The 22,606-nt window shown below is 40.5% G+C and overlaps 1 protein-coding gene across 3 annotated transcripts in view; it reads left to right on the plus strand.

The window, feature by feature from the left end:
• The window catches only part of MTHFD1L (methylenetetrahydrofolate dehydrogenase (NADP+ dependent) 1 like), a 221,647-nt gene that overhangs the window by 49,749 nt on the left and 149,292 nt on the right, over positions 1–22,606 (plus strand). For 2 of the 3 annotated variants that reach the window (XM_037819435.1, XM_037819428.1), the window contains exons 9-14: positions 2,213–2,304; positions 3,828–3,925; positions 6,350–6,523; positions 15,861–15,997; positions 18,144–18,190; positions 21,878–21,985. In XM_037819435.1, coding sequence (XP_037675363.1) covers positions 2,213–2,304; positions 3,828–3,925; positions 6,350–6,523; positions 15,861–15,997; positions 18,144–18,190; positions 21,878–21,985 — 656 coding nt within the window. The remainder of the gene's footprint in view (positions 1–2,212; positions 2,305–3,827; positions 3,926–6,349; positions 6,524–15,860; positions 15,998–18,143; positions 18,191–21,877; positions 21,986–22,606) is intronic. The other variant, XR_005214335.1, reaches the window with a different exon arrangement.

The following is a 22,606-nucleotide window of genomic DNA, read 5'->3' on the forward strand; positions in this document are numbered from 1 at the left end:
TCACAGAGCACTTTGGCTGGGCTTATCCTAATAGATATTTTACTTCCCCTTCTTAAACTTGGCAGTCACAAGTGAAATCATTTCTATTTTTTTTATGCAATTTTATTGAGATATATTCACACACCATAAAAACCATATTGTATATGTACTGTCCAGTAAAGATTAAAGATACTTCTAATAATAGTAAAACCCCATTATGTCAAAAATCAAAAGTGTAAGATGTGGAGTGATTTTGACAGATTATCCTGTAAAATACATATCCCCTTCCCTTTCCTCTAAACATAGTTTTTTGCTCTAATAATTTAAATACACAGTATTTGTCAATTTACATACCATATCACACTGGATTCTCACAAAACTCTACGAATTGATATTGCCCACGTTAATCAATGTGTCCAAAGTCACAATTGCCAGTGAGAGATAGAGGCAGGATTTTTTTTTCCTCATTTCTCCAGTAGTTCTGTAGAGAAACAAGTTGGTATGTTGTGCTTTAACCAGCACTTAATTTGTCCAAACTAATACATGATGCAGACAGAGGGCAGTAGTGAGAGTGTAAGAGGGGTGTGCATTTGAAACCTGCAAAACAGGTAACAGTTAGAATCTCTTTCCTATGAGACATTTTTTTAAATTCAGTTTTATTGAGATATATTCACATACCATACAGTCATCCACAGTGTACAACCAGCCATTCACAGTACCATCATAGAGTTGTGCATTCATCACCCCAATCTATTTTTGAACATTTTCTTTACTCCAAAAAGAATAAAAATAAGAATAAAAATAAAAGTAAAAAAGAACACCCTGAACATCCCATACCCCCCATCCCACCCTATTTTTCATTTAGTTTTTGTCCCCATTTTTCTACTCATCTGTCCAGACACTGGATAAAGGAAGTGTGAGACGTAAGGTTTTCACCATCACATGGTCACACCATGTAAGCTACATAGTTATGCAGTTGTCTTCAAGAATCAAGACTACTGGGTTGCAGTTTGACAGTTTCAGGTATTTCCTTCTAGCTATTCCAGGACACTAAAAAACCTAAAAAGGGATATTTATATAGTAAATAAGAATGTCCTCCCTAGTGACCTCTCAACTCCATTTGAAATCTCTCAGCCCACTGAAACTTTATTTTGTTTCATTTCGCTTCCCCCTTTTGGTCAAGAATATTTTCTTAATCCCACAGTGCAGTTCAGGCTCATGTCCCACATTGCCACGGAGATTTACACCCCTGGGAGTCATGTCCCACATGGGGGGTGGGGGGGCAGTGAGTTCATCTGCCAAGTTGGCTTAGAGAGAGAGACCACATCTGAGCAAGAAAAGAGGTTCTCTGGGGGAGACACTTAGACGCCATTATATGTAGGCCTGGACTTTCCTTCATGAGGGCTAGCCCCAAAATCGAGGGCTCAGCCTAATAAATTGGTAGTCCTCAATGTTTGTCAGAATATCAGTAACAACTCAGGTGGGGAAGTCCAACATTTCTGCATTTTCCCCCAGTTTCTCAGGGGGGCCCTGCAAATATATTTTTATTCTCTGCCCAAATTACTTTGGAATGTATCGGGATTTTGCACTGACCTGTACAAACCTACCAGATCTCACTCCTATTCAAAGTTCCATGTAGTTATGGTGTTTGAATAAACTGGCCATACAAGTTAAATTATTTAGTGTGCCACTAGACGTTGCTAATAGAGCTTTTCTAGCCAAGATACTTTGGCTGCAAGGGACAGCAAGTCATTCAAATGAGTAGAGGCAGGATTTTAATCCAGGCTTCAGTCTAAAATTTGTGGCCTAAACTGCCAGCCTATACTGCTCCCTTACTGAGTGTGACAGATGTCCATTATGAATTGTCTTGAGCTACCATTTATATCTCTAATCATGCCATATTTAAAAATTCACAATATAATACTTGGGGTGTTTGAAGGGACCATGTACCCAGCTGTTTCTCTCTGGTTTTAGACGAGGTATAATTTCCCAAAGCACATGTGCTTTATTTAATCACGCCTCCATTATCCCAGGTTTGATGCATAAATGGACACTTATGTAATGCAAAAATATGAAACAGTCCACATCAGAGCCCCAAGACTGTGCCAGGGCTGGGGGACCAACCTGCAGCAGTGGCTGACATCTAATTGAGTGTGCCAGCTTTTCAGCAATTGGTCATACTTAACAATATACTGAAAGTCTTTCTCCCCTCCCCCTCTCAATATTTTTCCAGGGAAGTTTGAACGTGGTTCTCCTGGGGCACACGTAGGCGGTCTCAGTGTAGAAAATGACGTGAGTCTCCTTGCCGCAGCCCTGCGGATTCAGGTTTGTTCAACACAGCTATTCAACATTTTTTGAATATGGACTTTTGATTAATAGTTCCTAACATTTCATGAGTGCTCATGTTTACCAGGCACAATATTATATACTTTACACACACAAAATTTCATTTAATTCTTACAACAATCCTATGAGATAAGTACTGTTATGCTCATTTGATAGATGAGGAAACTGAGGCTTAGAGAAATTCAGTTACTTGCCTATGGTCCCACAAGTATGAGGCAGGGACCCAAACCAGAGTCTGTGTATTAGCTATCTAATGCTGTGTAACAAATTATCCCCAAAACTTAGCAACTTAAAACAATAAGCATTTATTTTCTGACAGTTTTTTGGAATCAGAAATTTGGGAGCAGCTTAGCTGGATGGCTTTGGCTAGGATCTCTCCAGCAGCTGACATCACATTGTCTGGGGCTACAGGCATCTGATGGCTTGACTGGGGCCGGAAGATCTGCTTCCCAGAAGGCTTTCTCACACAGCTATTGGCACATGGTATTTACTTCCTCAGTGGCTGTTGGCAGGAGGCCTCAGTTCCTTGTTTTGTGGCCCTCTCCATAGGGCTGCTCACAACCTGGCCACTAACTTCCCCCCAGAATGAGCAAACCAAGAGAGAGAACCCAGAGGAAGGCACATAATGTTTTATGACCTGGTCTCCGAAGCCCCACACCACCACTTCCTTTGTTCCCATTTGTTAGAAGTGAGTCACTAAGTCTAGCTCATGTTCGCAGAAAAGGGAATTAGACTCACCTCTTGAAGGTAGGAGTATTAGGAATTTAGGGCCGTCTTTGTAACCTAAAGCCCCCGCTATATAAGCTGAGCATTCTGATAGCATTGGAGCAGATGGGAATAGTGACAGCTGGTGGTGAATTTATTAGCAATATTGAACCCTGAACCTCTAATTCCTATCACAGTACAATCAAACAGAAACAATTCCTATCCATTTCTTTCTCACATACAAGATCGTTATCAAAATTGTTTACTTCAAAATGGGATGTAGTACATTTCAGTAAGGACTGTATGTTACATTTCAACTGAAGTCAAATTTTATTTCATTTACTTTATACTTACATATAAATATATGTGTAGGTATATATGTTGTGCTATTAATAATTTGATTTGCGTATTCTTTTACAGCATATGTAGGACTGTACTTGAAACATTTTGGAGGCTGGCTTTCAAGCTGATCATTCATGCATCTCATACTTTTGTATTTTCTTTCCAAATTGAGATGAAGAACCCAGTCAGTATAATTTTATCCATGTAGGTGATGTTTTTAGTGAACACTGAAATGATCTTACTAGTCCATATATATCACATTTTCCTTAAAAAAATAAAACCTGCAAAACATTCCATGTGGATAAAATTATTCCTGGTATTCACTTGGATCATTGTGTAACTTTATCATCCTTTTCATGATATAACATCCACAAAACGCTTTCTCATCATTTAAGTACCTACCCTGTCAGCTTTCACTTTCATAACATCACTTTTCCTTTCTATCCCTGCCGAAGAACGTGGTCAGCAGTGGGAGGAGATGGCTTCGCGAGCAGCAGCACACACGGTGGAGACTTCACTGCCTGAAACTTCAGCCTCTCTCCCCGGTACCCAGGTATCACTCATGATTTTTAAATTTTGACAGCAGCTCCCTAAAGTGATCCAAAGAAATCCAGTTGGTTTGGCAGGACGACATAAGAGTATTATGACTTCGATGCTGGATAATTTTTCTTAATTGAGTTGTCACCCATTTTTCCTTTTGTAAGGCCTCCAAAATGGGATGATAATGAACTTATTTACCCTATTTCCTCAAGTCTGTATTTTTTCCTTTCTGAAATCAGGATGCATGTGATAACTGATGATGTATCCTATATTAACTGGCAGTGTTTCTTTTTCTGAGTGGTCCGTAAAGTAACGGTATCTTGACAAATGGTGTCTTTGACCAAAATAATGAAGTCCTTGACAAAAGGTGGTAATATGGTCTTTGAAATACACTTTTCAGTATTAGATCTGCCCACCACACATGACCTTGGCCTTGAGGACTATGTTTTCTATGGGAAAATGACCAACCAAACCAAACATCCTTCTGGATGGCAATAGAATTCAGCTTTCTTCAGGTCATTGTCACGTGCCTGAGTGTCTCCACTTGATCCAGCCCGTATTGGAATGCAGAGTTCCACGTAGACAAAATCACCAGTAATTGGCTGACGTTTCACTTGATAACAAGTTGCTTTTAGACTTGACCTCTGTTTTCTTGGGCTGGATGCTTTTGTTCCATTATACCCACCAGGCTGGGTAAAATCCTCCGGGCTGTGTTTTTTGCCCCTGAAATAGACTAAACACTTTAGTCATGTTCTGTGTTCGTTAATATATAAATTCCCATGACGAATATTATTCTTTGTAACATATCCCTGTGGTTATGCAATGTGTTCCATAAAATGTCTTATGTTTTGAACTTATTTATGTTGTTATAGGACGTCAACTGTAAAACGAAATTCTATTTGGAGAACTAAAACAATTAAGATGGACTATGCCAAGTTGTGTATCAAAGTCTTTGTATAAATTGAAATAAATTCCACTTGGGGGGAAAAGTGCTGTAATTGTTTAACCAAATTTGATTTCCTGAGCCACTGGGGAAAGAAAGGCAGGCTGCATAGTTTATAAATCACTCAAAAAATCATAATGATATCACCATGACTCTTTAGCTAGTGAAGAGAAGATTCTGGGAATTTTCCAAGCTTAAGCTTTTCAATTTAGGACAAAATGGGAGGTGAAAAATAGAAAAAAGAAACAGCCCAAAAGGCAAAATGAAGTAAGAGCACAGAAATTAAAGAAACAAAAAGAGAGCTAGAAAGGAATGTTCCGAGAGAGGCTGGGGAAGGGGCTTATCTGCTTTGGAAGCTTCCAGCTCCCACCCTGCGTTCACAGGGCTCTCTTCTCCCCTGTCTTCTCCGATGCCCTCAGAGAAATCTGTATGGGAAGTAGGTTTCCTCCTCTCTCTTCCACCACTGGCCAACCCCCATGGGGTCATGGAGGAGATTCAAGGATGGTATTATGGCTAAGAGTAGATTTGTCAGCACTAGGAACTGGAAAAATCATAGCAGAAGGCTGCCTACTGATGGAGGGGTGTCTGCACCTCCTGCAGGGTGAATGCTGGACCACAGTGTCCAGGGAGAATGGGGAACCCCTAAGGGGCCTCTCTGCCACCTGCCAGGCTATGCTCGGGACTCCAGTTCAGCCTCGCTGCTGGGGAACAGCATGCCATCCAGTCTCATTCTCATACAGATGGTCAGTCAGACAGACAGGTGACCTGAGCCCCAATAAAAGTGATCACTGAGCACGTGAGCCCCAAAAGGCTATCTTGGAAGAGTCCAGCATTACAGAGACCCGTTTTCTTAATACCGTGTCAGATAAGCAGCAGTGTTCTTATCTTGCCAGTAAAATAGAACACATATGCCCAGAGACACTATGGCATTGCTAAATATCCTGTGTCGGAAATTGAGCTTTGGGCACTAGGTCGTTTTACCAACAGTGATGTAATTAATGAGGTATTTTGGAATATGACTTTGGACTTGAAATAGGAAAGAGGGAAAGTATGGCCACAGATAAAACGTAATAGCCCTTCCACAGTTTTTAACAGCCCAGAGACCCAAGTGGCTGGTCCAGGAGGCAACACTGTGTAATATCCTTGTATTTGCATGAAGGAACCCAGCAACAATGACCACATAGGGCAGCTGGCTCTAAGATGCAGGAGGCCTTCCGATATATCCAGACTCACGGGTCTTCTTTCCCTATGGCACAGTGTGAACCTCATACCTGGACCTGTGTCATCATAGATTTGCAGGATCTTGGAGAGTCTTTCAGGGTTGCTGTTCTGAAGCAATGCACCCCTTCCTCATGCACACTAATTGTTAACAGTCGTGCTGATTACTGCTTGAGAGAGGGACTGTAAGCCGATGGCATTCATTTGTTGGCGTAGTGTCTGGTTATTTTTCACTCCAGCGAGAAAACTCTCGCCTTTTTTGTGTTTTCCCCCCAGCGACCTTGAGATTTCCAGAGGACAGACTCCAAAAGCTGTGGATGTCCTTGCCAAGGAGATAGGATTGCTTGCAGATGAAATTGAAATCTATGGCAAAAGCAAAGCCAAAGTGCGTTTGTCCCTGCTAGAAAGGTTAAAGGATCAAGCAGATGGAAAATACGTCTTAGTTGCTGGGTAAGACTACTCTGAAAATCAACATTACACAGAACACTTGGTTATAAACCCTCTGCCCAATTTATGCCTGTTCTCAAATCCACCCTGTTCTTAAATTGGACATCATTTTGTCCATCTCACATGGTATTCCTTCACTGGACATGAGGTAAGTGCAAAACCAATTAATCTCTCCTCCACAAAAGATAAAACAAAAATTATAGCAAGTTGCTAATCCAGAACTTTCCATTTTGTTTCTCATACTGTGTTGTGATCACCACTGATCCCCACTTTGACTCTTTCATGATAAAAATCAAAGTAAGAATTGAAAGTGAAATATTTTGAACCAGGTTCCTAGTTTTTGAAAAAAAAAGAAATATATTCTCTAGTTGAAAAGATGATAGAAAACAAAGGATTTCAAATATTTTCATTGTGACCCGAGGGAATCTTAAGAGACCATATGAATTCCTTTGCTGTCTTGAAATTTCATTTTGTTGACTCTTATTTATAAGGGCCAAGGTTTGAGGCACAGAAGCCTGTTTGTTGGGGAAAGAAATTCCTTACAACCAGATATTACTTATCTTTAACTTGTATTTTACATGTTTGTTAATAGAAGTGCTTTATTTCTTTGTTTCTTCTGGTTATAAATATAGCACATACTCAATGTAAAAATTTTTTTTGAATACAGAAAATATAAACAAGAAAGTAAGGCATCCTAAATCCCACCACCCAAACAAACAACTGTTGTCATTTTGAAGACCACCTTGACACTACCACAGTCTTGCATAAATGAGATCCTGCTAAACCTGCTCTCCTATAAGCAACTTGATTGTTCTACAGTGTGGTATACCTAGTTACATGGCCATGCATGTAGATCTATATTATCATTTTTCACAATTCCAGAACATTCCACTGCTCCCATCAGAGGTTCTTAAATGCATGGGGTGGGGGAAGTGGATGGATGTTGGGGAGGAAGTCCTAGAAATGCCTGGGCTGGAGGCAGATCCCAAACTACACACATCCCCAGCACCACTAACCCACTGGAGAAACACTGATGTATCTCAGCTGCCTGTGGGACAGCGTGTTCCTCATTTTTCAAATGTATTGAGGCAGAGAAGTGATCTGAAAATGTGGTATTGATGTTCCCTCACATATTTAACCAATTCTTTACTGATGGGCATTTAAATTGTGTCCATGCTTTGGCCATTATAAACAGTGCTAAAATTAACAACTGTTCCCATTTGCTAAAGCTGCCATTATGCAAAATACCAGAAATGGATCAGCTTTTATAAAGGGGATTTATTAGGTTACAGATTTACAGTTCCAAGGCCATAAAAGTGTCCAAACTACGGCATCAGCAAGAGGATACCTTCACTGAAGGAAGGCCAATGAAGTCCAGAACACCTCTGTCAGCTGGGAAGGCACATGGCTGGTATCTGCTGGTCCTTTGCTCCTGGGTTCTAGTTTCAAAACGGCTTTCTCCAAAATGTCTCTGGGCATCTGTCTTAGCTCCTGTATCTGAGCTCCTGTGTGTCCTTGCTTCTTTCTCCCAGGGTGTTTCTCTCTAAGCATCTGGGGGTCCTCTCTTAGCTTGTCCAGGGCAAACTTTTTTTAAAAGGTTTTACCTTCTCCCTCAGTCTTCCATGCCTGCTGCAGTTGGACTCCCAAGTTCCTTTCTTAACCTAGGCTCCCAAAGCTTACCTAACATCCTGTGGGAAAGCTCTTTGCTCAGGAGACGTGGCGGCCCCACCTGCTGGCACCCCGGGGCCCTCATTCACGAAAGGGCCCAGTGACCTGGGAGAAGAGCACGCCTTGCACCTGTCTCCTGAGAACCAAAATGTGGAGCAGCCGATGTAGTTCATGCAAGTTTGTTTACAGTGAATATACAAACTCTTGAACATTAAGAAAAATTTAGCATCTTAACTGTAGAGATGCTTCCCTTCCTCTAGGCTGTAGGTAATCTTGGCAGGTGGAGTTACGGATTTCCTCGCCTGTTTAATGGAGGAAGACAAGGAAATCTCAAAAGCCTGTGATCTTGGTTTACAAAGGAAAAATCAAGCAGCAAATTTTTCTTATTGAGTGGTTGGGATTCACTGTATTTTGAGTTTGTTGGATTGGCAATAAAAACATAAATCTAAACTGCCCTTAGCTGGGAACGCAGATTGATACTCCTGAAATGAAAGATTTGATGACATCACCAAGTTCCTTGTTTGAAGTCATGTGGTTCAGGCCGGGCTTCTGGAAGAGATGGCAGCCAGCCTGGCTGCTGGGGGTTAAGAGCTAGGTGCAGCCCACACGGCGCCTTTGCTGGCAGCAGTGTGTAACTGCACTAAGAAGGCCTGCCACGTGCTGCTGCAGAGAGGTGATGGTCAAACGCAAAATTCTCAAGTGCAGATCAAATCCCTAGAGCTACCATCAGCTTCTGAAACTGTGCAGTTCTCTTAACAAGAACTTGTGTTCTTTCAACTGCATTGAAAAAGGAAGCTGTGAGGGGTTGGACTTTGTGATACAGATGAATCTGTAGCAAAGTTTGAAGATGTTTAGAAAATAGACACCATATTGCATTCTATAAGGAAAGAATAATCACAACAAATGATGTAGTTTTTTGTGTAGGAACTGCCTTCAGTTTCTAATTCTTTAATAGCTGGGTACTTGATCAGTTTAGAAGATAGATAGTTGTTTTATTAATAAACTATAATGCAAGATTAATTTGAAATAAATATCACCTTCATATGTTTACTTTTGATCAGGTCAATCATGGAAACATGACACTTAAACCATTATATGCACTGTTGCAACTTCTTTAGAAATATAAATGGTCCCTCCATTAAATGAAAAATTATTTCCTTCTTTTGAAAATTTTTTAATTCTGAAAGTAATATTTGCTTATTTTAAAGAAATTTAGAACATAAAGATAATTAAGAGGAGAAAATTAAATCTCTCATTACATGGAAGTGTTAAGAATGTTTATATTGCCTTACAGAATTTTATCTATGCACCTATCCTTTTTACACATTTGAGATCATACTATAAATACCATTTTGTGTCCTGCATTTTTCTCTGAACACTGTAACTTAACACTTTTCCCATGCTTTAGATGAATTCAAGTACCCAAGCAATTTTTCAGTAAAACCAAATGATATTTGTTACTGCACATTTAAATTTATGTATTAACATAATTTAAATATATCAAGTGAGAATACAATAAAAAACAATTGGATTTTTTAAAAATCTGATATTAATAACCCAAATGCAGAACAGAAACAACATAAACAGTGAACCCCAAGGAACCCCAAGTTAAGCCATGGACTGTAGTTATTAGTATAACTAATAACTAATTATATTAGTATAATTATAAAAATGTGTTTTTATCAATGGTAACAAATGTACCACACCAGCGCAGGATGTTTAGTAATAGGGCAGGGGGGGTTGGTATATGGGAATTTGGGGCCACCTTGAAGGGACTCTCATTGGCCAAAGTTGTGAAAATTTGAGAATCATAAAGAATCACTCAATAATTAATGAAAGATATTGAGAAAAAAAAACACTAATTCTTTTTAAACTGCCATTCTTCAAGCGTTATGGTTCTTATTCAGTCAGAGTCATCTGTGTTTCATCAGCTACACATCTCATGGTATTTACACCTACACATCACTTTATTTGCTTTGCCTGACAAAATGAAAAGTATTGGGAATTGTTCAGGGAAATATGCCAAAAGAATCTTAGGGGCTCTAAGTTTTACATATTTTCCCAGTTACACTAATGAAAAGGAATTTCGTTTGAGAACGCAGCTTGGAGTGCAGCTGTGGAGCATTGGAATGAGCATTTCTCATTTCCATGCAGAAGTTTCTAGAATTTCTCTGAATTGCTTGGACAGATCCATTAAAAAGGAAACCTAAACAGGTCTGCAAATAGACTGAATTTCACATTGAAGAAAAAGTAAAATTCCATTCACTTTGTTTTTTAAATCTGGAGTGCCAAATACCTCATTTGATTTTTTTTTTTTTTTTAAATGTTTCAACCAATTATTTTGGCCTGAGTAACCATTAAAGATATTTCCAAGATTGTTCCCTTTTTGTCTTGGATATAAGTATTTAAGTATCTGTGAGTTTGTACTTGTACTACTTGCGGAACAGATCAAATGTATTTAGAAAAAACTACTACTGCTGGGGCCGTTAATTTTAGTAAACTGTAATGGGAACATAACTGTGCTAGTTTGAATGTATTATGTCCCCCAAAACACCGTGATCTTTGATGCAGTCTTGTGTGGGCAGATGTGTTAGTGTTGCTTAGATTGTAATTCTTTGAGTGTTTCCATGGAGATGTGCCCCACCCAACTGTAGGTGATAACTCTGGATAATTTCCATGGAGGTGTCGCCCTGCCCATTCAGCGTGGGCCTTGACTAGTTTATTGGAGAACTATATAAGCTCAGACAGAAGGAGCGAGCTTGCTACAGCCAAGAGGGTCACTTTGAAGAATGCACAGGAGCTAAGAGAGGAGCTTCAGCTTATAGAGACATTTTGGAGACAGCCTTTGAAAGCAGAGTTTTGCTCTGGAGAAGCTGAGAGGACAGACGCCCCAAGAGCAAGTAAGAGTGACATTTTTGAGAAACTGCAGCCTAGAGTGCAGCCTAGAGAAGTTCCTCATCCTGGGAGAAAGCCCTTTTGAAACCAGAACTCTGGAGCAGACGCCAGCCACGTGCCTTCACAACTAACAGAGGTTTTCCGAACACCATTGGCCATCCTCCAGTGAAGGTACCCGATTGTTGATGTGTTACCTTGGACACTTTATGGCCTTAAGTCTGTAACTGTGTAACCAAATACACCCCCTTTTATAAAAACCAATCCATTTCTGGTATTTTGCAAAAAGGCAGCATTAGCAAACTGGAACAATAACCAACTGGACTATAGGGTGTTATTATTAGGTAATAAAAGGCTTAAAAAAGAAAACCTTCCAAATCATGAAAATGTCTAGGGACAAATGACATATATTCACTTCTTCCCCAAAGAAAGGTTTTGGTATGGGGATTGGGGCCAAGTGAATATATTCTAAAACTCTTCATTCTTTTAGCCAACACATTTTAGCCTTTATCATACTTCTAAAAGGATACATAGCATGAATGCCCTGGTAGAAACTTTTCCAAATAAACTCATTTTGTTTTCACTTGGTAATTTCCCATCGTTCCCCAGACAACACAATATAGTTGCTGTAATCTCTCATTAATTCAAATCAGGACTGGAGAGCTTTCAGTATATTTTAATATGTACAAAAATATTGAAAGTAGGTCTTTTATGTCCAGCTTTTCTGAACAGGTGAGTGGTTTATATTTAGAAACCTTTATTTTTCTGTAAGCAACTTCTTTTGATATATTTGAAGGTAATTTGCATTCTTAGGCCTATCAATAAGATTTCCAAAACCTGACCTTCACAATTCCATTCCCTCCAACTCTCTTGGACTTAAAAAAAAAAAAAAAAGTCATTTTCATTTTACTTTATTTTAATTACTACAATATTTTATTTACATAAATTTTAGCAATAGGATACTCCAAAAGTAAATTTATGCTTAGGCTTTAAACAGTGACCTGTCATTTTAAAAATGACAGTTTGTTTTTAAGTGTTTCTTTTTCTTTAACGTAATTTTATTGATCTATATTCACACCATACAATCCATCTGAAGTATACAATCAGTGGTTCACAGTATCATCACATATTTGTGTATTCATCACCATGATCATTTTTAGAACATTTGCATTACTCCAGAAAAAGAAATAAAAAGAAAAAAGAAGGCCCCAAACATCCCGCACCACTAACCCCTCCCTCTTATTGATCACCAATATTGCACTCTACCCAATTTTAAGACTTCCAATAGAGGTAGGTTAACTAAGACAAGTATTTTCAGAGATAGATACATAATCAGTGGAACAGAACAAAACATCCAGAAGTAGATCTTTACAAACACGGGCAACTGACTTTTTTTTTTTTTTTTTTTTTTTGCTATATAGTTATACAATCATTATCAAAGATCAAGGCTATACAGATGTGTTTTTGATTCTGGTTACTTAAAAATTCCTCAGAGCTCATTTTTAAAATATTAACCAGTGAAACCACAATTAAGTATTTTACTTATGCTGCCCCCCACCCCCACCCCCTACCAATAAGTCCTAACGATTCACTTAAAAATAAATAAGCACTGGCTGTAAGCCTAGGATGGCCTTAACTGGTGGTTTTCCTATACATTTCATGCTGGCAGAGCTCATAGTTCAGGTTTGGTTGGACCCACGGCTGATGGCAGTTATACCGTTAATCAAGATTCTGGGTTTGGGGAAGAGTTCAGCATTTTCCAGTTCTCTCTGCATAAGTATTTTGACTTTTGAGTAAGTGGTAAACTCCTTTTAGATTATGTCCAAATTGTCACAGAATGCTTCGATAAATTTTTACCGTAGTTTGCATTAAGTAATGTTTGTCTTAGAAAAGGAGTCTTTCCATTGTCAACCATTTCTTGCTCTACTGCACAGAGCAGGTGATAGGGACGACAAGGAGAGGGGACCCAGCCCTTGACCTCAGCAAGCTCACGACCTGAAAGGAGAGGCAGATGTCAGAAAGCTGATCACAATGCCCTGTGACGAGTTATAGAGTAGAAGTGTTATAATTGTTGTGGGATGGCAAGAAACGGAGCAAAGACATTTGCTTGGGGGACTTGATGAAGGTAATGAACACCAATCTCAGTTCCATGTCCATACGTTTATAAGTCCTTTAGACAAAAGAAATTAGGTTTAACATGGTGCTCTTTCTTTTCTGAGGCAATGCGATAATTTGGAATCTGAGCTAAGGATACTGGGAGGAAAATTAACCAAATTTTGATACGGAATGCAGGAACGAGGAGAAATTGAATTTTTATTGTCACTCTCCTTTTATTGCTCCTAGTAAATACTTCCTACTTTGCGATTTTCCTGAATTGTATGACTTGGCAGAAAGCTAAGCAGTGCTGTGTTTCTAATCAAGAGTTGGCTGGTGAGCTGAAGTTTTGAGGAGGTCATATCTGGGTGGGGCCCCTTTTGGCTCTCACCGTCAGCTGTGCTAGCATATCCTTGGGAATGAAATGTAATCCTTCATGTGACACAGTTTAAGTAAACCACTTATTCCTTTGCCAACAGCGAAGACTTCACAAACGTGAAAGCTCAACAGAGAACTTAAACTATACGTGTTTGATGCTACGTGCCCTTGATGGGTTGTCGTAAGATTGTGGTGCCTGTGGCTTTTTAACTGCATTTATTCATGTTGTGTCTAAGAAAATGGAGCGTTGACTGCAATTAGATGTTGACACCTTTATGTAACTTTGAGTCTTCGGGACAACCCCACTATAATTTGCCATTCAGACAGATGCAGGGGGGCTTTTAAACCAGCATCCTGTGGCTTGAAGGGTTTGAGATTTGTTTCCCCAAGCAGTGTTCAGATTTTGGCTCACCAATTATTAACAACCACGGTCACCAGCCACCCCGTGGCTGCTAAACCCAGTGAACACTTTTCTATCCTCTTCTCTGTCTGCTTCAAGCCTCGCAGCCTCTGCCTTTGGACCTTCTCCCTCGTCATGAGACGTCCCAACTTCTCTGACTCCTCGATCATGCCCCCTCCTTCTCAAGGTCTCTCTTACTTTTTACTGCTCCTTCATTTCCTTTCCGTCTCTCTTCTTCTGGCTAGTCCTTAAAAGAAGTGTTCTCATTGGTCCTGTCCTTTACCCTTCTCTCACTCTCTTCACCCTCCAGGTGATCTTACCTATTCCCGGGCATTGCATTGTTTGCTACAAATAATGATTTCCATGCCTGGAAATAAGTTAGTGAAGCCTGGGTGGACTTCCAGCTCTACCGCTTACTAGTTATGTGACCCTAGGCAAGTTACTTCTATACTCTGTGTCTCAGTTTCCTCATCTATCAGCTGGGGGTGATAATAATGAGCCCATAAGCATAAAGCACAGTGCCTAACATATTAACTGCCATGATGCAGCCTTATTATTATCTGGCTGACTTAATCATTTGGCAGGTATCAGCTTAGATGTGACTTCCTCCAGGAAGCCTTCCATGATGTCCCAGATCTAGTTAGACTCCCTTTCATATGCTTTCATAAACCAGTCTAATTGGCTTCTTTCTCCTGCCTCAGCATTTATCACATTTTTGTCATTGCTGATTTATTCTCCACATCTCCCATCAGCTGTAAGCTCTGGGAAGGCAGAAATGGAATCTGACTTGACCATCATTGTATTCCCCAGGGTCTAGCACAGAGTAGATACCCAGTGAATATTTGCTGAGTGAATGATGGATTGCATCTCAGTGGTGGTCTGTGATAGCTGGAGATGATGACATATCTCATGCATTACTTCTTTGTGGTTGCATCACTAGATTTTGTAGGTCATAAAACTCTACCATCAGTTTTGTTGTGCTTGAGTATCCCAGACAACCTGGCTCGTACCATCTAACTCATACAAGACCAAATTAAAATTACAGGTTTTTGGCAAGGCTTACTTGGGACTGTGATAGGTTCCCATCCTTTACTTCATACATTGATGCTCTGGGCATGTTCTGTAGTGTGGTGTAATCTATAGCCAGCTCCTTGAGGGCAGAGGTTATCTCCTTAGTGTGCTGAGGGCTCTTGGTATATTCTTTTCAAATATTTGACAGGCTGTTGTACTGGAAAGGGATTGGGCTGAGTGTCCACACTCTAGCACATAAAAAATTCCAGGAATGCAGACTGTCTCTTCTTTGTAACAAAGAACCTTCTAACTATAGGAGCCATTGGTCAATGAATGGGCCCCCCTGATACTGATGAGCTCCTCTGGCTGTTGGTGTTCTAACATGGCCCTGGCAAGCATGGGCAGGTGTGTTATCTAGAAGGAGGTAGATGAGTGGTGTCTGTAGGATCCCTTCTCACCCTGAGAGGCTGGCCATACTTCACTCATGGACCGTTGAACATTGGCCCTGAACCCACCATGCGCCCACAGTCACTAGCTCTGGAAGACAGAATGCCAAATTACCCACCAGTAAGAAACAACGTCAGCTTGGTCATTTAAACCATTTTGATGGATCGTTCTGTGCCCAGTCTTGAAATTGGTAGTGTTATTTGCACCATTTCCCCAAATGGCTTTTCCCTTTTTGGTCTCCTAGTAAAGCTGTGTCTCTCTCAACTTTAGCTTAAGGATGACCTGTATGAGGTGGGTAGACCAAAACGGTCCAAGAAAATTCAATCACGAAGTTGAGTTGGAATGGTATGTTCTCTACCAGTGCCCTCTGACTTGGTTTCAGCACTAAGGGTGATTTTGTGTGGGTGTTTGGGAAGTGTTATGAAAATCGCTGTTTGTTTTCCCCCTCAGGATCACGCCCACGCCTCTCGGCGAAGGAAAGAGCACAGTTACGGTGGGGCTGGTTCAGGCCCTGACCGCGCACCTCAACGTCAACTCCTTCGCCTGCCTGAGGCAGCCTTCGCAGGGACCGACTTTCGGAGTGAAAGGTATGGGATTTACCGGCTAGTACATTTTTCAGAGCAAAATGTGGGGGAGGAAAGTTTAAGAAAACCATCACCCGCAGATATAGAGTCAAAGTTTTAGAGGAGTTGTTGCATTTCCTCTCTACATGCACACATGCATGCACACACACAAACACAAAGACACCCCTCCTGCACACTCAGTGCTCCTGGCAAGAGGAGAAGCAGGGGCTGCAGGGCAAGGCGGAGGAGACCCTCAGGAAGGTCTTTGCCAGGCAGTTTTGAGCAAAGTTATTTGCACCACTGCCCCAAGTGGCTTTTCCCTTTTTGGTCTCTTGGTAAAGCTGTGTCTCTATCAGCTTTAGCTTAGGATGACCTGTGTGAGGTGGGTAGACCAAAACAGTTCAAGAAAATTCAATTATGAGATTTCTTCCTACTGGTGGCTTCTCCTCCCAGCCTGTTAGGCTGGTTATGAGTCTGTCTCCTCCGAGTTGCCTGTCTGGCCGAGGAGCACGCTGGAGACATGCTGAAGACAAAGAGTTGTGATGTAATTCCTCCTTGGTTATGTCCAGGATCCTCCCATCCATCACTCTTCTTCCTGGATTTATCATCATGAAATCCTTCTTTGCTCACTTTTCAGTAATAGCATTCATGGCTGCAATTCCCATTTGTTCTTGGCACATCCTGGTTTTTAACAGTATTATATTTATATTACCATTCTAAATATTAATGACTCCTTACTCATTAAGTACTGAGAGCTCATAGAAAGTCATCCATCATGGACAGGGAGGAGCCCCAGACTCGGAGTGAGAACCTGAGGCTTTATTCTTTTTTTTTTGTTTTGTTTTTTTAATTCAGTTTTACCGAGATATATTCACACACCATAGAAACCATCTGAAGTATACAATCACTGGCTCTAGAACATTTTCATTATCTCAGAAAAGAAATAAAAGTGGAAAAGAAAACCCAAATCCTCCCACACCCCTCATTTTCGTCCCCCACCCCATTATTGACCCATTGTATTGGTGTGGTACATTTGTTACTGTTGATGAAAGAATATTAAGATATTACTTAACTATAGTCCATAGTGTGCAATAAGTGCATTTTTTCCCATATGCCCCTCCATTATTAACTCCTTATAGTAGTGTCGTACATTTGCTCTAGTTCATGAAATAACTTTTTTATATTTGTACAATTAAGCACAGACAGTTTTCACAACAAGATTCACTGTTAAACATTCCCATGTTTTAACCTCCAGTTTTCCTGCTAGGGACATACATGACTGAACTTCCCCTTTCCACCACATTCACACACCATTCACTGCTATTGATTATTCTCACAATAATGTGCTACCATCACCTCTGTCCATTTCCAAACATTTAAATTCAACCCAGTTAAACATTCTGCACTTATGAAGCAACCACTCCCCACTGAGGCTTTATTCCTGCCCTGTCTCATATGCTGTGTGGCCTTTAGTCAGCCAGAACCTCTCTGAGCTGCCTCTGTAAAAATGAGGCTTAGCACACCAGCCTCATCATAGTGAAGATCAAATGAGAGAGCCTATATTAAAAAAAGGGTAAACTGTAAAGTGGTATGCATATGAAAGATCATTTTTGTATTAGGCAGATCACTATTGTATTAAGAAAGAGAATTCTTTCCTATAACAACTTTAATATTTTAAAATATAGACCTCATGACAAATATGACATTAGTATCTAAAATAAGTAGACTGAAGTTTATAATATCAGACTGCCTTGTTGATTTATGACATCATATGATAATATGCAATATTAATATTAATCATTATGATAACATGATATTAAATGCATAGGCAGTTTAGCCAAAGCCTGGCCCCAGATATCTAATAATACATTAATAAAATAATCTCATATCCTGATATATGTTTTGCAGTACTGATTTTTGCTGTATTATTTTCACCGTGTCCTTTAAACACAGAAACAGCCGTCCTTAAATTGCAGAGCTGCACATTGCACAAACATGTTGTGTTTCCTTCTGCTCAGCGTTGGCAGAACAGTGATGATTCTTGCTGCCTGTTGCCATTTCGTGTTGGATGTATGTGCCTCCCTGTTGGGCTTGGGGAGCTGTGTCCCCAGGCTCTGTCGTCCTCATGTCTTGGTGACTCATTTCACACGCTGCCTGCTCTGTTGTCTAGGAGGAGCCGCGGGTGGTGGATATGCCCAGGTTATCCCCATGGAGGAGGTAAGACCGCCATGAGCTGTGTGTCCCCCATGACTGCTTTTCTCTCCCGACCACTTTGTGCTCCTGCATAGGCCCACGAGGCTTCATCCACAACCCCAGAGTCCGGTAGCCTCTGAGAACCAAAAACATTTGCACAATTCATTTGCTGGCAAAACCCGACATTTCCTATTAGGAGCTATTGATATGTGTTTATGCCCCTTGTGGTGAATATTTGTATGTTTTGCTACAGAAATGTCACTTTTGATTAATGGGTGCTGACCTAGACCCTGCAGAAAATTATATGTACAACACACTTCCTTTCTTAATTCCAAGGAATTCTGAATCCCAAAACCCATCTGGGCCCAAGGGTCCTGGATAAGAGAATATGAAATTGTATCTCCACCTGCCATCTGTTATAGTGTGAAATTCAGGAAGACTTGCACTCTAAACTTCTCCAAATGAAGACTCCAAAATAAAATAGCGCCATAGAAAAACGGGTACCCAGAGCTGCTGGTCTCACGTCTCATTTCCCCAGGAGTTCTTCGCACCCCTCCACCACCACTGCTCTGTCCCACAGAGCTGACCAGCGTCCAGCCCTCCTCAGCACTGCCCTCCTAGCTCAGGTCCTGAGAGGGCTCCCTAATGCCCACTCCCAGGGAAGTCACATTGCTGTGTGATCTATCCCAAGAGCAACCCCTTCCTCCCCAGCGTGCCGTGGGAGGTCCTCCCAGCTGCTGCCACCCCTCTCTCCAGCCTCACCTCTCCATCCTCCATATGCTTCTCTCTCTCCATCATGTCACACTCCTCACAGACTCCTACCCTGTGTGCTCTTGATTTCAAGTCTTGTCCCATGTCTGGAATGTTCTTGCTTTTCCATCCTCCTTACCCAGTCCTTCTCTACATTCTGTTGCACCCCAAACTCCCATAGCACACCGTGTTTACATCAGTCTGCGTCGGTCGGCTATGGTGAGTAAGAGGAGACACTGCTCAGGTTATGCATCCCAGCACACAGTAGATGCTTACCAGTAAATACTTGTTGACCTCATGGAAGGAATAGGACAGGTGTTTTGCCCGTGGAGGCCTGAGTCAGGAAAGCTAAAGGCAGGCCAAGGCATCACCGAGAAAAATAGCCCCAAGCCTCCTATCTGAAGGAGGATGAGTAACAGTCACAAGTTGGGGGGAGACCCTGGGCCAGAAGGCCAGGTTGGGGAGGGGGGCAAGCTCAGGCCTGGGGAGCAGTCCACAACTGAGCCAGCACTCATTGAGGGGTTACTGGCACCCCGCTCGAAGGGCGGTGAGCTATCTTATGATATCGAGCACGCAGTTTGTTCCTGGAGGACAGGGACTCCCATACCTTTTTCACTGCTGGATCCCCAGCTCTTAGCTCAGTACCTGACACTTAGTAGGTGCTTCTTGACTGAGGCCACAAACATACGGTGCATACTGGAAGGCAGTCGCATAGTCATATGGGAAAATGTTAGGATACATTCCAGATGGATTGAAGCATTAAAAGTGAAAATACTAAGCCTTGAAGGATGGGAAGGAGTCAGCCATGTGAAGAACAAAGGAAGCATTCCAGGCAAAGAAGCCCAGGCAGGAAAAGGGCTTGATTATTGAGGGACTGGAAGGTACCACCAGTGTGGCTGGTGCCCAGGGAGCCAGGGGGAGAGTAGAGAAATGGGTAGGGCCAGATCTTTCCAGCTGTTGCATTTCATGATCAAGGTCCTGGATTTTACTGCTGTCACCGTCAGCTACTGCATGGATCTTGACAGGGGAGTAACTAGGGGCAAACTGGGTTTTATAAAGAACACTCTGGCTCCTGTGTGGAGAACAGACGTAGCAGCCCCGAGCAGATTGTAGGGGTCTAGGAAGGAGACTGTGGCAGCAGCCCAGGCTTGGCCCAATGAGGATGGAGAAAAAGATGGTGGACTTAAGACTTGGGTGCAGATGGATTGCTTAGATGTGGGGTGAGAGCAGGGGAGGACTCAGGATGATATCCAGGATTCTTGGTTGAACAACTCAACAGGATCTTTTGTTGAAGTGAATAACCAGAGAGTAATGGTTTGAATTGTAATGGTGTGGGGTGGTGATCAGAGGTAGAGTGCTGCTTGGGGCCTGTGTGATGTTGAAGTAGATATCAAGGAGATGGATGGAAACAAACTGACATCCCTGTTGTAAAATGGGCAAAGGGTTCCACAGAAACATCAGGAAAGAAATATTAGCTAACCGGTGAATGCTCACCTTCCCTAATAAGTCTATATTAAACCACCATCAATTATCACTTTACTTGTTGAATTGTCAGAGTTGGATTTTTAAAAATAGCAAGGGCAGCTGAAATACACTCTTATACACTACTAGGAAGTGTACATTGATAAAACTTGTCTGGAGGGGAGTTAGAAATATGTATCAAGTGCCTTAAAAACATTCATACCCTTTGGCCTAAATAAATTTTCATTTTTAGTTTATCCTAAGGAAAAAGTGGATGTGTGCTCAAAGATTTAATTTTAAATCTGTTTGTCTCCATATAATTTACAATATTAAAAAATTGGAGGGAAACTAGATGTCTAAAAAGAGGACATAAAGTTTTTATATTTTAAAGACTAATGATATAAAAATGCTAGTAATATAATGTTAAGTGTAGGTATAAAATATTGGAGATCATATGATCCCAATTTTTTAAATTGTAAATAAAGTTTATAAAATATATATTCAAATGGAATTTTTCATATTTTCTACAGTGAACATTTATAAGTGACAAAATTTTAATAAGTAAATATAAATGTTTAAGCTCCCAAGAAATTAAAGAAATGCAACTTAGAACACCACTTTATCAACTATTAAATTAACTTACTTTTTCAATCAAAAGATATTTTGCTTCTGAAGTATCCCTGATCTACTAGTGTTTTGCAGGTGGTACTTCACCCTTTCAAAAAGCAATTTGGTGATATTATGAAAACCCTTTAGCCCAGTAATCATACAGTCACACTCTTGGAAATCTATGATAATCAATTAATTTTTTTTAAAGAAGGAAAAGCTATTTGCATGTATTATTTTTAACTGTAGACTTCTTTACAATTTTGAAGCATCTTAAATATTCCAGACATAAGGGGGTGAAAAATTTGGAAACATCTGCCAGTTATACAGCTGTTATATACTGGAACTATATGCACATAAGATCATTACATAATAATAAGATTTTTAAAAAGATGGTAGCAAATTGCAAGTGTGTTGTTACTCTAATAATCATGTAATCATGTGAGCATGATGTCTTTTTCTATTTCTCAGACTTTCTGCAATGTTTTATATTATTCAATTGTTACTGTTTATTTTATGCTCTGCCTCACTCCAAAATATATTTGGTATGACTCTATTTTTTAAATACTAAAAATTGCATAAAAAGTAAAGTAAACTAAGGAAACCAAATTTTGTTGTAGTAAAAGACCAATCATTAAGTCCATGACAATGTTTCATCCTGTGACCCAAAATTCGAAGAATTTGCAATGAGAGCTGCTCCAGAGGGTTCTTTCCTGTCAAGTGGAAGAACCTTACATTGATTTTCTGATTTAGACTCTTTGTGGACTCAGCTCATTATAAGGATATGTAATTAGCATGATATTTTATTTGCCCAGAAATTCCTTGAATACCACTTGAAACACTGTTGAAATACTGTTTGAAAACAGTAGAAAGATGTTTTCATTTTCTTTCCAGTTCAACCTCCACCTGACTGGGGACATCCATGCCATCACTGCCGCCAATAACTTGCTGGCGGCCGCAATCGACACAAGGATTTTGCACGAAAACACACAAACAGATAAGGTGAGAAAGATTCCTTGTTAGCCTTTTTGGGCATCTTATACTGGGGTTCCTGGATTCTTAAGGAGTCCATGGAAATGCTTCTGAAGTCTGTAAACTCTGAAATTTTATTTAAAATGTTGTAATTGTATATGATCCTACTTCTTGGGGGTGAGGGTTCATACTTTGATCAGATTCTCAAATAGGTTTATGAGCACTGCCAAGTCGTTGAAAGAATAATCTCAATTGAACTTTTTAAGCCATATATTCTTTGCAGTGAGTTTTGAGTTTTGAAGGTAGTTGGTAGACCAGTTCTCTTCATTCTGCTCAAGGCCTGGTCTCTGGGCTATACTAAGGGGAAAGGACAGATTGCTTTTCAAGACTCTAACTCTACCTGCAACTATCCTAGATGTGGCCCTCATTGGGCTGCAGGTGCTCATGGTTCAAGAGGCAGATTACTCACCTGATGGGGGCAGGTGCTAATTCTTCATAGAAACGAGCTGTAGATAAAAAGGTGCTTCCTGGCAAATGGTACATGGGGCCCTTATGTCCTCTAATTAAAATCATTCCCTGGTGAGTTTTTTGAAGCAGAATCCACACAAATACTAATTTTTAGATCATGGTCAGGGTGTAGATCGAAAAATA

Source organism: Choloepus didactylus, chromosome 2 (genome assembly GCF_015220235.1).
Source record: "Choloepus didactylus isolate mChoDid1 chromosome 2, mChoDid1.pri, whole genome shotgun sequence".
Lineage (NCBI taxonomy): Eukaryota > Metazoa > Chordata > Mammalia > Pilosa > Megalonychidae > Choloepus > Choloepus didactylus.